This window comes from Sceloporus undulatus, chromosome 5 (assembly GCF_019175285.1).
Source record: "Sceloporus undulatus isolate JIND9_A2432 ecotype Alabama chromosome 5, SceUnd_v1.1, whole genome shotgun sequence".
NCBI classification, from domain to species: domain Eukaryota; kingdom Metazoa; phylum Chordata; class Lepidosauria; order Squamata; family Phrynosomatidae; genus Sceloporus; species Sceloporus undulatus.
In genome coordinates this window covers 173,000,373-173,013,671 of record NC_056526.1, presented here as the reverse complement: position 1 = coordinate 173,013,671, position 13,299 = coordinate 173,000,373, and the positions used below count along the sequence as shown (strand labels likewise).

The following is a 13,299-nucleotide window of genomic DNA, read 5'->3' as shown; positions in this document are numbered from 1 at the left end:
CAATGCCACTTCCAAGCCAATCGGTATTCACAGCCATCTCTTCTTTCAGCTTTCTTGTCTTGGTATAAAAGCTTTCCTTTTCTGAACAGAATACAAAATGCTGCCAGGTTGACAAAAGCGCCTGCATGGAAATGCATACACACAGGAGTTCCAATTAAGGGATAACGGCAGTGAAAACAGGAGCCACTCTCATCAAACAAAGCAAACAGCAGTTATATTAACAATCAATTAGATGCAGCAGCCACCTGATGCTGCATATTTGGATAAGTCCCAGGCTGCTCTGAGCTTTCTGCCCAGACAATGCCAGCTGAGAGAATTTGTGTCATGCTCATCCTAGCTTGGCAAGCAAATGTGTTCACTTGACACTATACTGTGACTACCATTCCTCCTCCACTCACCTTGCATCTAACTTGATCTAAGCAGGTACAACAGAAGTTTTTAAGCCCAATTGGGTCACCAAATTTTACAGCTGATGCTGTCCAATTAAACTCTTATGGAGAACTGGCCCCTTTATAATTAGCAAAGCAATTATCCTCTTGTTGAAAGTGCAGCAAATTACATATTCCAATGCAAAACTTCATTTAGCTGCTTATGGCATATTAACTAATCTTACAACTTGCTGATGTTTTGATCTATAACCTTATTGCAAGGAGTTAATTTCATGAAGTTGCCTCACTCTGAGACAATTTCTCACTCCCAAGGAGACTGGGGCAGCTTTGAAAGGAGCAAAAGTGATGAGAAAAAGGATTAATTTTCCTAATAACTCTGCTGTGTTACTCTGGAAAAATCCCAGTAAGTGCCCTGGGAGAAGGATGTTGACTTTTAAGAAATATTGACGTGATTTTTTAAAAAAAGGATCAAAAAAAAAAAAAAAAAAAAAGATGGAGATACAAGTGAGTTCTATAACCTTGCTTTACAAAATCCCACTCCACCAGCCATAACACTGCTATGGAACAACACATTTTATGGAACTGTTAAAAGCTCAGCCAGAAATGTTTCCAAACTCTAGCCTACAAATATAACGACAAATAAATCCAGGGAGTCAGCTGAACCGATTATCCTTTAATGTATTATTTTACCACTGGACTTGCTCTTCAGTGTTAAAGGCCAATGAAAAAAATTCTATTTGGATATGAGAATGTGGTAGAGAACATAAGCCCAGAATGCTCACAACCTGTGTCATGAAAGTTATTTTATACAATTGCTATCACCACTGGTAGCATAACATTTAACCATTTTTAAACCCAGTGGGTCAAATTCATGTTCCAGAAAGATACAGGGAGGGGCAACTTGATTCTATACACTGAAACATTAAAAATGGATAAACTTAATGCACCAGGAAAAGCAAACTTACATTGTATGGTTTGTGGGTTAGTTCCTATATCATTTCAATATAATGTAGAGTATAAATATAGGCCATGTTCCACCCTCACAGAGGCAGAAAATAGAAGATGAGACAACAGTAAAATAAAATTCAGCAAGACAAAAATAAAGGAAAAACATACCCTAATGAATTCCACTGTTCCCAGAATGCAAGATGCTTTAATTTCCTTCAGATGAGATTAGCCTACTGATAATCAAGACATATCACATCTACTCTGTTAAATCAAGGTTTGTTTAGGAAAGGAAATAATGGGACAGATTTTGGTCATAATGTTACATTTGCCAGACACAAATGATGGCAGCCAGGATTGGAGGAGGATAAAAAGTTCTGTTTTGACATTTTTCCCCTGTGGAAAATGGCTGAAATTTAGGAACACTGTTCAAACCTATGCCATTGATAATGCCATGCAATGCCTACATTTTAGGACTAGTTCTATATGGATTCTGCCATATACAACCAAGAGACAACCAAATATGTCTCTGCAGATTAAAATTGGATTTTTCACTCTAGGTATGATTTTATAAGCTAGATGTTTACACTTTTCTGAATACAGTCAGCCTTCCACATTCACAGATTCTTTATCCTGGGATTCAACCATCCACAGCTTGAAAATATTTTTAAAAGGTATAAATTCCAAAAAGTAAAGCTTGATTGTAACATTTTATATAAGGGACACCATTTTACTATGTCATTGTATTTAATGGGAACATCCACAGATTTTGGTATCCATGAGGGAACCAAACTCCAGAGGATACCAAGGGATCACTGTATTGCAATGTATTTAAATTAAATATGCATTTAAATATGTATTCTAAGACAAAACACATAACAGCAGAGAACAACAAATAACATGTTTCCCTTTTTTCTTAGCAGAGTAACTTGAAATACTGTTAATAGTCCCTGACTGTATATTGTTTATTTTATATGTCTTGACTTGGATGCCAATGGTCACAGATAGCTATCTGACATCCAACAGTTGCTTTTTATGGTATTAACTATAATAATATAATAAAAGTCTTCAAACAAATGAATGAAATCCTAAATAAAGAACATATTCATCTCCTAATTAAAATAATCACATAAATCCTTCAGCAGACCAACTTATCTTTCATCACTCCACTTTTTCTTCTTCAAAACTTTATCTTGCCCATTACAGCTAGTGGCAGCAATAAAACCAAACATTAAGGTATTTATACTCATTTATGTTTGGTCCTTTGTTCTTTTAATAGCATTGGAGGGAGTCTACACAGCAGCCCTATTAAGCTAATCTCCTATCTGGGTGTTTGATCTCCCTCCTCACTTTAAAAAGAAAAGAAAAGAAAAGAGCTCTTCAGAATAGCTACTGACTAGATGACTCTTGGACTTGCCAAGTGTTAATTGGTGTCTGCCCCGACATCAGTACAAATAGCTTTCACAGCCAATTAGCTTGCAGTCATCAATCTTTTAGGCTTGACAAAGTGAAATTATGTTGCATGGTCTGGAAGAATATCAGATATTAGCAGGCCAGCTCTTGGATGATTATTCAAGAGGAGTGTTCAGAGAAACATAGTACAGTGGTGCCTCGGGTTACGAAATTAATTCGTAACGCGGCCGCTTTCGTAACCCGAAAAGCCTTCGTAAGCCGAATTGCCATAGGCGCTAATGGGGAAAAGCCGCGATTCCGTGCGAAAAAGCCGAAAAAAGCACCAAAAGTTTTTTCGTAACCCGAAAAAACATTCGTAACCCGAAACAATAATTCCCTATGGGATTTTTTCGTATCCCGAAAATTTCGTAACCTGGGTATTTCGTATCCCGAGGTACCACTGTATACTAGGAGGACTCAAGCTTTGTCTCCATCCTACAAGCTTATCTCGCCTAATCACAAATTTGGGAGCTAGGGCCCAGGCTTCAGTTATTTTTTCATGACAGAAATGTAGCATATACTTGTACAAAGGCATCGGCCACTTTATTATGTTTCAGGGATGAGCCCTTCAGAATTTTAAAGAATTTATTTTAAAGCAATACTTATATTGTATCATAAGTAACATATGCTAACACTAAAAGCAGAGTAAACCAGGTCTGTAAACAAGTCAATGGAAAATTACTGTTTTACAAAAGAAAACAAAATCAATATATACTGTATATATAGTAGTCTGTTCCAAGCTCACTATAGTTAGTTACTTATACGCTAAAACAAAAATGAACTGTGGTAGTTGTTAACTTCCCTCAAGTTGACCATGACTCATGCTGACCCCATGGATGAAACATCTCCAAGACCCCCCCCCCATCCTGCACTGCTCTGCTCAGGCTCATGACCTCCCTAACTGAGTCTACATATGTGGTGTGGGGTTGTCCTCTCTTTCTGCTGCCCTCTATCTTATCTAGCATTATTATCTTTTCTAATGAGTCATGCCTTCTCATGATGTGGCCAAAGTATGGCAGCCTCAGTTTCGTCATCTTGGCTTCCAGGCAGAGTTCAAATTTGATCTGATCAAGGACCATTAGTTTGTCTTTTTGGCTGTCCATGGTATCCTCAGCACTCTTCTCCAGCACCAGATATCAAATGAGTTGATTTTCTTTCTGTTGATATTCTTCACTGTCCAACTCTCACATCTATATATGGTGAGGGGGAATATAACATCTTGGACGATTCTAACTTTAGTGCTTAGGTGTATATCTGTACACTTTAGGATCTTATCTAGTTCTTTCAAGGCTGCCCTTCCCACTCCTATCTTCTTATTTCTTGACTGCAATCCCTGTTCTTGTTTGATTCAAGGTATGGGAACTCTTTAACTATTTCAATTTCCTCATTATATATGATGAACCTATGTAGCTCCTCCATGGTCATTATTTTGGTTTTCTTTATGTTCAGCAATAACCCTGGATTTGTACTTTTTTCTTTGACCTTCCTTAGTAATTGTTTCAAGTCTGTAATGTTTTCTGAGAGTAGCATGTTGTCATTCATGTATCGTGTTGATTTTCCTTCCTTCTATCTACATTCATCCTTCTTCTGAGTATAGACCTGCTCTTCATATGATGTTTTGTATGTACAAATTGAACATGTAGGAATTTAGAATGCATCTTTGCCTGACCCCTTTGCCAGCTGGGAACGATTCTGTTTCTCCATATTCTGTTCTAACAGTAGCCTCTTGTCCTAAGTACAGATTTTTCATCAGGACTATCAGATGTAGTGGCACATGCATATATTTAATTGTCCATGGTTTTTTGTGATCTATGCAGTTAGAGGCTTTGTTACAGTCTATGGCTCTGGAGATCAGGGTTTAAATCCCAGCTTTGCTATACAAACCCACTGGGTGACCTTGGGCAAATTGAACTCTCTGAAATTAAACAAAACGTGTGCTAAATCCTCAGTTTCATGGGCACCGCAGATACAAGTTCGTTCATTGTAAGGAATACCCTGGAATCTCCCATATCTTACCATGGTGTCAAGTTGGTCAAATCCAGCTCAAGTAAATGCCTATCTCAGGTGTTTTGGGATCTGAATTTTTAGATAGTTTGCCATTTGAAAAGACTGTTTATATCGGCTCTACCATTTTAAACTGCCTACCATGCTAAGGGTGGCTATATCTTTTTGGGCCTCAATGTCCAGGGTTCTCTGTCTTGATGTAAGTTAATGAAATAATTTTGGTTTGGGGGATTTTTTTTTCACATAGTAGAAGGATAATGAAGTGAATGTCGTATGTGAAATCGCACCCTGTTTATTATTTCAGATAGCTTTTTTTTAGTGCTTAGTAATTAGAAATCAAAATCACAGACACATAGGAACTTAAATGCATGAAGAGTACAGTGCGAACAAAAACTTAAAGGCTAATGATCCCCTCCCATCCCTATTAATCTTTTGGCTAAGATATAGACAAATAGTTGATGGGAGAATCCGTTGAAGATTATAAAATAAGAAGGAGAATGACATACACTGAACAATTTCAAGTTCATAATTGCCCGCTATATGTAGAGAAAGCCCAAGATATTCACTAAATGATAGTTCAAAAGGGCCCACTTGTTATCAATAGTATTATCATGCAATTAATAAAATTATGTAAATATGGTTGGTACTTGCTAAAAATATAATCATATTAATCTAAACTACACGTACATAGTAGATGGGTAAAGTAAGCACTTCATATTGGAGAAATATTATCATAAAGGTCAGATGTTATTACTGTAGGTCAGAAATTTTAAAGGTCAGATGTTATTAATATTATAAAGTGGTTATGAGATAGCAGTAAATCTGCTTCTAATTATTGTGGGCTCTAAGAAACCACATGGGTTAGGAGAATAGAATTTGGTTGATAAATGTGTTGATCACTGCAGAAATCTTCTTGGAAACAGATATATGCTTACCCTCAATAACTGAATGGTTATGTAATTTGACAAACTGTGTTAATGAATCAATTCACTAAAAAATATATGGGATGAGAATAACTATTGTCAATGCTCATAAAATTGCAGCCATCTATATTATGTTAGAATATGATCTAGTGTAGAGAAAATGGATGATAAAAACCATTGTCAATGGTGTAGCATAACGTCATTCAAAATGGGCCTGGCTGCCTACATTTCCACTAAGCACTCCATTCTTAGAAGGCTTCCTCCTTACTGTCCTTCCATCAGCAAGTTAAAACGTTTTAAAAAAATTCCATCAGGCTTTAAAAATAGACAGAAATGGGCTTTTAACTGTGTGCTTTTTCAGGTAGCTTTTTATCTTCTCCTTTTCATGTATTTTAAATTGTTTTAATTCAATAAAATGTTTAACTGTACTTTAAAATAACTTTTTTAACTGATTCTTTGGTATTTTAATCTGTATTTGTTTTAATATCTTTTATGTGGTTGTGAGTCCCAGTAATGGGGAAAAGGCAAGATAGAAATGAAATGATGATAATGATTCAACAGATACACATGACAAAAGTAAGAGTTTGCATTCTATTAATCATGCTATTTCTCCTCTCCCTCTCCCCCCCCTCTCATTCTCTCTGGCATGCATTCATTTTTCTATTTTTTATTTTTTCGGGGGAGACAGAGCTAGCTCTTAAGACACTGGGAGGTATGATCTGTGTTATATCCACAGTACTGCACACAGACAGTCTGCCAGTCATGACTAATCTCACTTCCTAGCAAAGGTAATGAAGTCTCTAAGTACCTCCATGCATCTGCAATATGACATGCCTGTTACAAGTAATCTTGTCACTGTGCAACAGCTGGCTGGTAAGATGTTCAGAGGCAAAGAAGCTGATGAATTCTTAAGAATAGCAAACTGATTAATACTACAGCTAACAGAAATCTGGCTTATACTAAAAATCAACCTATCTCTCTAATAAATTATTAATCCCATCCCACTCCAGGAAATAAGAGGGCAAAGGAAGAAAATAGGCAAATAAAATACGGTTAATTGTACACTATTTTTCTCCCTGTTGTTTGCAGACAGGTTTGCATAGCTTAGACTCCAGGCCACAGTTCTAAGTAACACCTAGAGTCTATGGAGAAATAAACAGCTAAGGTGAATGACAGGCACCTTGTTATTAAACAATGACATTCTTATACAAGCTGGCAAGACTTTTGCAATCGACAGACAAAAGGGGAGTATTCTGAAGTGGGGGGAATTAAGGATCCTTAGTAATCAAGTTTTCTGCTGATCAGCAAAAGTACAGTTCCTCTTTCTGTAAGTTCTTTATTCTGGAAGAATTCTGTCACAGATACATACCCTGCAACTATTTCCTTAGTGCAAATTGCTGATATGTTCCTAGTTTGTAAAAATAGGATGGTAAGCAAATTTATATGGGAGCCATTCGTTCAAAAGTATTATGACAGTTGTTTCCCAAGTCAGTGGTATGTTGTGCTCAAATTCCACAATCCAAACTTTAGTTTCTCATGATAGAAGAATACAGACTTTTTCTGATTCACCTTCTCACTGCAGACCAATATAGCACCAAAAAAGAATCTGTTCCAAATTTTCCAACAGATTTCAGAGGGTATAAGGGAGACTGGGAGAAGGGCAGATGGTATATTCTGGCAAAATCAGTAGGATCCAGACAACTTTATGCCTGGATTATGGTGAAAGTAATTTTTGAAAATTTATAAATTGTTCAGACAAAGTTAATTAATCCTCATAGAATCATAGAGTCATAGAGTTGGAAGAGACCGCAAGGGCCTTCCAGTCCAACCCCCTGCCATGCAGGAATTCCAGATCAAAGCATCCTGTGCTAGTTAAGGTTTGTAGGCAAGCTGAGCCAGAGCTTGGAAATGTTATGCTTTAGGAGCACAGGTCAGAATCTCTTAGCCAGTATGACCATTGGTTGCAGACCATGCTGACTGGAGGATTCAGGGAGTTATAGTTGTAAAAAAAATTACTTTTTTCAATGCTGGATGGAACATACACTAAATTCTTCCTCTGAGATCATTATAACATGGACCAGGAAGGGAGAGAAGTATAGTGTAGGTGAACAATTTGGCTTCTTGAACCATGGTCTGGGTTTCACCTCAAAGCAATTGACAGGAGGGGTTTTGCTAGGAGTCTCACAAACCTAAGTTAAACTGAGTTATGGTGTGTGTGTATGTGTGAAGAAAAGCATCCTGATAACATAATGTTGCTGCCAAATCATACTTCATTGTAAGGAAGGTGATCTTAGTGCAATGAGCACTCTTGGTTTGGAACCACATTAAGGTTGAGATCTTGCATCAGAGGTTATGACGCATCAATTCGTGATGTTGAGCCTGTATGCCTGACACAATATTCTTAGTGAACTTAGGCTATGTATATCAGGGTTTCTTGTGCAATATTTCAATATGCAATGGGACTTGTAGTGCTATGAAGCTTATTACACAATGAGGCCCATTGCTCAGTAAACATGCTGTCTGCTGTGCTATTTCAATGATCCTAGACATGCAGCTACAGTTGCATCCATACTACAGAAATAATCTACGTTGACACCAGTTTAACTGCCATGGCTTAATGCTATGGAATTCTGGAAATTGAAGCTTGTTGTGGCACTACAGCTTGATAAAGAAAGCTAAGTGTTTCACGAAACTACAGCTCCCAGAATTCCATAGCATTGCACCATGGCAGTTACAGTGGTGTCAAACTGGATTATTTCTGCAGTGTGGCTGAAGACATAAGTCTTTGTTTTCATTTCCCCTTCATGAGCTTCTAAGTTGTTTTATGATGCTGTAAATATCTAACAGGATGCCAGCTACAGTAAGGGCCAAAATGTCAGTTTTCATCTCATCAGAGCAAAAAACCTATTCCTACATTTTTATGGTGTCTACCACACGCCCTTTTGCAGACTTCAAATAGGCTTCTATATGTGTTTGTTTCAGCAATAGCTTTCTTCTCACCATTCTTCCACATGGCCTAGCTTTCTGGCGCATTCAAGTGAGCGCTGTCCCATGGACATGTTCTGTTTTGCCAGCAGCAGGCAGTTTGATTTGTACCTTCAGAGTAATTAATTTCTTGTGCATGTCAAGTGGCAGCAATGCTAATTAAATCCATGTCAGTTCCAAGTTGTAATGCAACAAAATGTGAGAAAGTGAAAGGAGAGTGACTATTTTTGCAAGGCACTGTATGTTCATACTTGTAGCTTGCTCATCACATGAGGGAGGAAAAGGATTAGAGGTTCAATTTTTCTTTTTCAACAGATGGGCTCCTTATTTTGAATATCTACTCTCCCCTCCCCCCTTTTTGCTTGGTAGGGTCACTTTCACAAGACAAATGACAGAACATCCTCCCCATGTGTTTTTCATTGCTATTAAATAAAATAGGAATTGAACATTAAAAGATGGATTATGCCTTTCCTTTGTTCTATCATAGTATCACATCACAGCATGCACATTCTTGTAGCTATGCAGCCTGAATGATGCACCATATGCACAATCGTAACAATAAAACAAAATAAAGCACTTGGGAGGGTGGAGGAAATGTGGCATTTGTTTTAATTATGTATGTATGTGAAAGCTTGTTGCTTTCACTGGTAGCATGTTAGAAAGGGTGGAGATAGTTGGGTGGTAGGTAATGCAGATGCAGTAATAAATTCTAACCAGTGTTTGCCTTATAGATAACATAATTTTGCTGTGCTCTCAGTTTCTTGTAAAGGGAGCAAAAGAATGAAACTAAACTGCCTGTAGCTCTGCCTAGTGGGGCGTTCTAATTGACTCTGAAGTCATTAATCAGTTCCCAATCAATCTATTCTACCAGCAGCAGGCAGTTAGATCTCCATTACCTCCCATTTATCATGCCATATCCTAATTCACTGCGCCATTAGCCACAGATTAGGCCTCAGTTAGGATAACTGTGTCAGCCCCCCCTCCCATTGGCTTTCAAAAAGCTGTTGTCACTCACCTCGGCCACTGGGATTCCTTCAGGAGGGCGGCACTGAAGTAAGACTTCCTGCTCCAAAGACACTTCCTTTCCAAGTGGTTCCTGCTCAAACGTCTTCCGTAAGTCTGGAGTGGAACAGAATAGAGACACAATGTATTTTATTCTGTGTTTATCGCAGGCTGTGTATTCTTTATCCAGAATTCCAGAAACTGAAATATTCCATGTGGGTGAATGAAACAGTAACACCTTTGTTTTCTGATCGTTCAGAGTACATAAACTTCGTTTCATGCACAAAACTATTAAAAATATTTTGTACAACATTACATTCAAGCAATGTGTGTAAACTGTACATGAAACACAAATTAATTTGTGGTTCCATTTCCAGATATCTCATATGCATATGCAAATATTTCAAAATCTGGGGGTTGGGGATCCAAAATCAAAATCACTTCAGATCCCAAGCATTTTGGATAAGTGAGACTCAATCTGTATAGTTAAGGATGTGGGAGAATTTCAGTTGGTCTGCATGTATAGAAATTTGGTGTTGCTGTTGTGTGCCTTCAACCAATCATGGGGTTTTCTTGGCAAGTTTCTTCAGAAGGTGTTTGCCATTGCCATCCTCTGAGGACTAAGAGTGTATGACTCACCCAAGATCATCCAGTTGGTTTCATGGATGAGCTGGGATTTGAAGTCCTAGTCCAACATTCAAATCACTACTTCATGAATATTCCATTCCAAATCACACTTCCAAAACTACCATATGGATTTGAATACAGTTAAGACTAAGACTGACAGTTTTCTGAATTTTGTACCATTCGCTGCAACTAAAAAATTATCTGTGAGTGTGTCTATGAGTCTCAGTTGTATTTGTGAAAACAAAGCTTTAAGGAAAAGATGAGATATAAATATTAAAATAATAAAAAGTAATAGAACATAACAGAGAAACGCTGCATGCAACATATGTGTATTAGAGAAAGTTGACTGTGAAAACCACATATTAGGGTAAACTGAATTCAAAAATCACAGGGAAGGCTGCAAATGAAAATAATTATGAATTTGTACAGTTAAAATGCAGGCAGATGCAGAAATTAGGCAGAACAAATTTATGAGAGCACATGTGACTCAACCTGGGTTTCATTTTGTGATCACACTATAATATGACAAAAGCTGCTTCCATACTACAGAAATAATCCAGTTTGACTCCACTTTCACTTTCATGACTCTATGCTACAGAGTTCTGGGAATTGTAGTTTGTTGTGGTACTAGAGCTCTTTGACAGAGAAGGCTAAATGTCTCAGAAAACTACAGTTCCTGAATTCCATAGCACTGAGCCATAACAGTTAAAGTGATGTCAAACTGGATTATTTCAGCAGTATGAGTGTAGCCCAAATCTTGATAACTCACTTTTTATAGACGCAGATTAACCTGAAATTTAGAGACCTTGTCTTTGGTGTATACCTTTCTTCATTTCTCATGAGAAGGCCAGCATCGTGTAGTGGTCTGAGCACTAGATTAGGACTCTGGAGACCAGAGTTCAGATCCCACTCAGTCATTGAAACCAACTGAGTGATGTTGGGCATTTCATACACTCTCAGCCTCAGAGAAAGGCAAAGGCAATATTTTTTCTATGCTATGTTTTTGAAATGACTAGAAGGCACACATCAACAACAGCAATAACAACATTTTCCAGGACAATCAAATAGTGTGATGCTTGTCCCTCTAACTTATTTTGGAAATGTAATTGGAAATAATTTCTTAGCCATATAAAAAGTCACTGAAAGTACTTCCCAGATCAGCTGCTAAAATGGAACAATGCCATTTTGCTTTATTGGCATGAATCCATAATACACTGAGTGAGGTTACTGGGTATGCTTCACTATTAATGAATAGATGACCTAATGCTGTGGTGTAATTAAATTACCATTTTCAACTGAGTTCAGTGAAAAACCACAGGAAAGCTGGAGCAGTGGAGAATCTATTTAGTTTCTTTACAAAATATTGTTTTGCAAAGGAAATTTAACTGCAGAAACCTAAACTGGAAGATGAACATCAACTTCGAGAAGGCAATCTAATGGAGGGCCAAGACTGTCTGAGATTCTCCTCCTCCTTACTCTATTAACTCTATCATCAACTACTTCCTTGCAATTGTTAGTAGTAATATTACTACGGTAGTCTGTTAAATTGAGATTACCAGGGCTGCTTGCTATATCTTGAAGAACCATTGCAAAGGGCAGGCAGGGACATGCATACATTTTCTGTTCTATTCTATTCCATTCCATTGGATGATATTTTTGAACTGGTTTTTCTTACTATCTTGTCATTTTCTGCCAGTATGCTTTATCACCAGGGTTGCCATATTCTACTTCCTGTAATCTGTAAATTATTCTAATTAAGCAAATTACTCAGTCTTGTATTCTAACTATGTAAATTTGTATTCTAACTATGGAAATTACGCACACTAATTGTTACATTTTTAATTCTTCCACTATGTTTCAACTTTCATACCATTTCCCTAAACAATTACAATTGATCTAAGCAAGCTGGTATAGAATAATGTTTAAATTTCTGGACTTGAGGCACCCCAAGTTTCAAATTTTCTACTTGGTCATGGAATTGACCATGTGATCACTACATCCCAGTAAACCTACTGTACAGCCCCTTCCCTTGTTTTTGCTCACCCTCCATTCCCTCCTACACCCTCCCTTGTCTCACCTCATACTTTCACAATGTGTCTTACTTTGGTTTATTGCACTCTGCCACTACAGTTCTTACCCTCCTGCCCACTTCCATCACCCCTCTTACCCTCCTACTCACTTTCTTGCCTTCTGCACCACAGCATTAGGTCATCATGCACCCTCACAATGCATCCCCCTTTGTGTCTTGCAAAATGTTGGCAATTGGTTGGCAATCAAAGGAATATAAATATGGATTAGATGCACATATTATGTCTAAATCATGGGGAATTTATTTCAATCAAATTTTTAACTTTGATGTTGGTACTAATTAAAGCAAGAATCTTTTGCCATTCTTTCAACCTCCTTTGTGTCTTGCCACTCACACCACTCTTCCTTCCCACACTCTCTCTTTCACCATACCTTGAACCACATAAAGCAACTCTTTGTCCCTCTATTGCTTCTTGCATTCTGTTGCTCAAGTGTTTCACTCTCCCTTCCCTTTTGCTCCTTCCCTTGCCTCATCTCCATCACCCTTGCAATACACCCTTCCCTTGCTTCTTGGACTCTGATGCTGACACTGCTGCCTCTCTTTCATCCCACTCCCTTTCCTGCTTCATCTCATAACCTCCCAATGTATTTCTCCCTTTCTTCTTGTACTTCAGGAGAAGGGTCAAGGCAACTCTAGCCTTGACTGAAGGTGCAGAGAAGAAGTCAGCCCAGGCCAAGTGCACTTGTGGACCTTATGCACTGTTCTTGTTAATCTCCTCACAGAGTTCAGGTGACTCCCTATTCTCCACTGCTCTGCTTAGGTCCTGCAAATTCATACGCATGATCTCCCTAATAGAGTCCATCCATCTAGCATACCCATGACCTCCCTAACTGAGTCCATCCATCTAAGATCTCTTTCTACATCCCTCCTCCTTTCCTAGCAT

The 13,299-nt window shown here is 38.0% G+C and overlaps 1 protein-coding gene across 1 annotated transcript in view; it reads right to left on the bottom strand.

Moving 5' to 3' along the window:
* Positions 1-13,299, bottom strand: part of UNC5C (unc-5 netrin receptor C) — a 154,761-nt gene that overhangs the window by 94,268 nt on the left and 47,194 nt on the right. The window contains exon 4 of the mRNA XM_042469705.1: positions 9,714-9,817. Coding sequence (XP_042325639.1) covers positions 9,714-9,817 — 104 coding nt within the window. The remainder of the gene's footprint in view (positions 1-9,713; positions 9,818-13,299) is intronic.